This window comes from Colobus angolensis, unplaced genomic scaffold (assembly GCF_000951035.1).
Source record: "Colobus angolensis palliatus isolate OR3802 unplaced genomic scaffold, Cang.pa_1.0 Scaffold54, whole genome shotgun sequence".
NCBI lineage: Eukaryota > Metazoa > Chordata > Mammalia > Primates > Cercopithecidae > Colobus > Colobus angolensis.
The window spans coordinates 2,714,256-2,718,942 of record NW_012118932.1 but is presented as its reverse complement, the minus strand read 5'-3'; the positions used below and the strand labels follow the sequence as shown (position 1 = coordinate 2,718,942).

Genomic DNA, 4,687 nt, shown 5'->3' with positions numbered 1-4,687 from the left:
TGAGCCAGTGCGCCCAGCCTTGTAGAGCCCTAATTTTTAAGCTCTCTCTACCCTAGAGACTATCATTGGTTATCTGTTCGATACAATATAATTATCTAATTAACATACCGAAGAAAGAGATAGCCAACATTTGAACAGAAGTGGCAATGACTGCTTTTAAACACTTTGTCTCAATGTTATAAATCAATCACTACAGTGAAATAAAAATCATAGCTATATTCCTAATTAGGGGGAAATAGACAAGTGAAATAGTACCTTTGCCCTGGTTGTGGCTTCTTTATTCCCATTTTTTCCACATTAGCTTCATAAACTCGATTTATAACATCATTCCCCAACTCACACATAAGCTGTTTAGCAAAAAAAAGTAGAAAAATAAGCTATACATTAAAGACCTTAAAATAAGCTAAAATTTAAAAGTCCTTTAAGCAAGCGCAGTTAACTAATTCCCTTGCATATTCTACAGTTGCTTATTCTACAAAGAAGTTTTATGTTAAAACAAAATGAAACAAGAACTGAGAGTAATATTATCACTTTGCTGTTTTTCACCAAACTACCTCCCCTAGAAGATTATCAACCCCACAGAGTCATTCTCTCTCTACATGTCTATCTATGTACCTATCTAGCCACGTATCACAGCTATTGTATCTATCTCTGTGTCCGCAGTAAGGCAAGAAGTATGACAACAAAGCATTATCTATACAGTAAGTACTAGCCAGTCTTAGGATGGTAAGTTAAAAATTAAGTATCTATTCTTCTCAGTTTTCATGTCTAGTTCCTAGAAATATACAAATCTATCAAATTTACAACTTTCTGGTAATTATTTTTGAACTTTTACCTCTTTTTGGGTTGGGTTCTGTCTTCAGATAACACACAACTCCTAGTCATGTTCCAAATTCTTCTAGATTTTCCTTTCCATATGCTACTCACCTCTTTAATTCTGTTCACGCTCTCCTTGCCTCGCTAGTAAATTATATCTGTACCGTCTTGGCTAATCTTATTGCTTCTAGTTATGCCCAATTCCAGGCTTGACCACAAAAACAAACATTTTTACCAACAGCAGATCACCCAAACCATTTCCCTGAAAAATCATATGTAGGTAAAAGGGACACTAACAGACATTAAGATGACATTACCACTATCTAGAGAATAGAGGTTAAAGTATTGGGACAGGTAAGATGTGGGAGTGGGCAAGGCCTGGGATGAGATAACAAGAGGATTAAAATGCTCTTTGGACCCAACAACAGGAGTAAAGTCTGGGAAGAGCACTCTTACAGGCAAGAGAATGGTTTCCCTTTTTCTCCTATTTTTATTTTATTTTATTTATTTTATTTTATTTTAATTTTTTTGAGACAGAGTCTCATTCCATCACCCAGGCTGGAGTGCAGTGGCGTGATCTTGGCCCACTGCAACTTCCACGTCCTGGGTTCAAGTGATTCTTCTGCCTCAACCTCCCGAGTAGCTGGGATTATAGATGGCCATCACCACACCCAACTAGTTTTTGTATTTGTAGTAGAGACAAGGTTTTGCTATGTTGGCCAGGCTGGTCTCAAACTCCTGACCTCAAGGATGATCTGCCCACCTCAACCTCTCAAAGTGCTAGGATTACAGGCATGAGCTACCACACCAGCCTCTCTCCTTTTCCTTAACCATGAGCCCTTTTGAGGTCCCATTACTTCTATGACATCCCTCTTCTGTCATTTCCATTTATTCCTTTTTTTTTTTAAGTGAAAATATGAAAATTTTAAAGCAAAATTTTTTGTTGTTGTTTTACCTTTAAAAGTTCCGGCTCCCAGGTGTCTAAGGTTAAAGATCGTACTTTTGAAAAATGAACCCCAAGACTCCTAAGTGGAAAAAAGACGACCGCATTACTATCAAGTCTCCATTTGCATATTTGTGCAAATTCTTTTTTAATGTGACACAGGCTCTAATAAAGCCCTCAACATACACAGATAGGGACATATCTTCTGTTTAGTAATGAATGATGAACCAAAGTCCTCAAAAGCTTTTACAAACCAGGATTTTAACCACTTCTTAAAAGGTACAAAGATACAAACTGGTGATTAAATTAGGGAAGTGGAAAAGGGCAGCTAACAAATGAAACATGACCATTTCAATCTGTGCTTATCCAAAAGAAGAAATTCTAATCCTGGGCAGGCCTACCCACCGGTGAATTCCGGAGCACTCGATACACAAGGTGATGCCCAGGTTGATGCTGGCCCACCGTGGATCTGCCAGGCCACAGTCACAACAGCTGGCATTGCCAGGGATACACTGGACCCGCTGAAGCGCACTTTCTCCTTTCAATAATTTCTCTTTTGACTCACTTCCAGAATCTAGGCTTCCTGTGGATGGAGATGATTTCTTATCCAGCTTCTAAAAGAATTAAGAATTACTTGTTTTTTTAAAAAAAAGATTGAAATACTTTGTTGCACACTACATGCTCCAAACTAAAGCTTCCAATCAATAAATTAAAGGCCTGTTACAGGCATAAGCCAGGCAATATTCTAGCTAGAAATTCAAGGATAAAAAGACGTAGGTTCTTCCATCAGTGAACTTTTATTCTAGTGGGGAGAAACGTAAACATTTAAAATTATATATAATAAATGACACAATGAACATATGTACAGGAAATGAAGACGGAGAGAAAGGGGACACTAGTTTAACATGGAGGGTGGAGACAGAGGTAACAGGTAAGGGATTATTAAAACTCAAGAATGAAATAAATTATTGTTTTATACCACACTTTTCCAAGGTGTTCAATAAACTTTAAGCTAGTCATTTTTTTTTTTCAGACTTTTCAGGGATAAAGCAAATTATTTTAATTACTGCAGTGAGTAACTAGGAAAGGTATGAGCTTATATAAATACTAAAGAAGAGATCAACTACATAATTATAACTACTGAGTGAATCAAATACAGAACATATAATGTTTAAAACTTCAAGGGATATTAGGTAAAAGAGGAAAAAAGTAAAAGATAGCTGATTGACAAAAAGTTAATTTTTTGGGTGACAGCGGTGTCTCACATCTGTAATCCAAGCACTTTAGGAAGCTGCAGTGTGAGGATCACTTGGGCCCAGGTGTTCAAGATCAGCCTGGGCAACAGAGCAAGAGCCTGTCTCTAAAAAATAATATGTCTGGCCGGGCGCGGTGGCTCAAGCCTGTAATCCCAGCACTTTGGGAGGCTGAGGTGGGTGGATCACTTTAGGCCAGGAGTTCAAGACCAGCCTGGCCAACACAGTGAAACCCTGTCTCTACTACAAATACAAAAAAATTAGCTGGGCATGGTGGTACACGCCTGTGATCCCAGCTACTCAGGAGGCTGAGGCATGAGAATCACTTAAACCCGGGAAGCGGAGGTTGTAGGAAGCCAAGATCATGCTGACAGAGTGAGACTCCAACCTGGGTGACAGAGTGAGACTCCGTCATACGAGTGTAAATACACACATACATACATATCATACAAACATACAAATTAGCTATGCATGGTGGTGCACACCTGTGGGTCACAGCTACTCAGAAGGCTGAGGCATGAGAATTGCTTAAACCCGGGAAAGGGCTGTTGCAGTGAGCCATGCCACTGCACTCCAGCCTGGGTGACAGAATGAGACTCCATCATCTGTACATAAATACATACATACATACAAATTAGCTAGGCTTGGAGGTGCACACCTGTGGTCTCAGCTACTTAGGAGGCTGAGGCATGAGAATCACTTAAACCCAGGAGGCGGAGGTTGCAGTGAGCCAAGATAATGACACTGCACTCCAGCCTGGGTGACAGAGTGAGACTCCATCATATGTATGTACGTACATACATACATACATATGAGCTAGACATAGTAGTACACACCTGTGGTCCCTCAGGAGGCTGAGGTGGGAGGACTGCCTGAGCCCAGGAGGTCAAGGCTTCAGTGAACTATGATCACACCACTGCATTCCAGCCTGGGAAACAGGGCAAGACTCTGTCTCCCCACCGTCCCACTACATGGCCATAATGACCAAATACAAAGACGTGGTACTTAGATCCTAAACAAGGACAGATATGGTCTATAAAAAGTCTTCTGGTTTAAAAAAACTTCAGGTCGGGCACAGTACCTCATGCCTGTAATCTCAGCACTTTGGGAAGCTGAAGTGGGCGGACCACAAGGTCAGGAGTTCGAGAGCAGCCTGGCCAATATGGTGAAACCCTGTCTCTACTAAAAATACAAAAAAAAATGTTGGGCGTGGTGGTGGGCATCTGTAGACCCAGCTACTCAGGAGGCTGAAGCAGGCAAATGGCGTGAACCTGGGAGGCGGAGCTTGCAGTGAGCAGAGATCACACCACTGCACTCCATCCTGGGTGACAGAGTGAGACCCCATCTCAAAAATAAATAAATAAATAAAAATTTAAAAAATGTATAAACAATATATAACTAGGACAGAATTTCCAAATATGAAGAAATCGCTGCTTTCTCATTTAAGAATATTACTCCTCCCCTAGTTACCTTCTAAAAGACTGACCCCTTCCTTTAAAATATTTCATCAAGAGTAGGGCCAGGCGCTCAAATCCCAGCACTTTGAGGGGCTAAGGCAGGTGGATCACAAGGTCAGGAGTTTGAGACTAGCCTGGCCAACATGGTGAAACCCCCATCCCTACTAAAAACACAAAAATTAGCTGGGTGTGGTGGTGGGTTCCTGTAATCCTAGCTA

General features: G+C 40.7%; 1 protein-coding gene across 1 annotated transcript in view; it reads right to left on the bottom strand.

Moving 5' to 3' along the window:
- ACAP2 (ArfGAP with coiled-coil, ankyrin repeat and PH domains 2) overlaps window positions 1-4,687 on the bottom strand; it is a 183,984-nt gene that overhangs the window by 23,268 nt on the left and 156,029 nt on the right. Inside the window, exons 15-17 of the mRNA XM_011961204.1 lie at window positions 2,165-2,373; window positions 1,772-1,841; window positions 256-347 (exon numbers count right to left, since the gene is read on the bottom strand). Of these exons, the coding sequence (XP_011816594.1) occupies window positions 256-347; window positions 1,772-1,841; window positions 2,165-2,373 (371 nt within the window). The remainder of the gene's footprint in view (window positions 1-255; window positions 348-1,771; window positions 1,842-2,164; window positions 2,374-4,687) is intronic.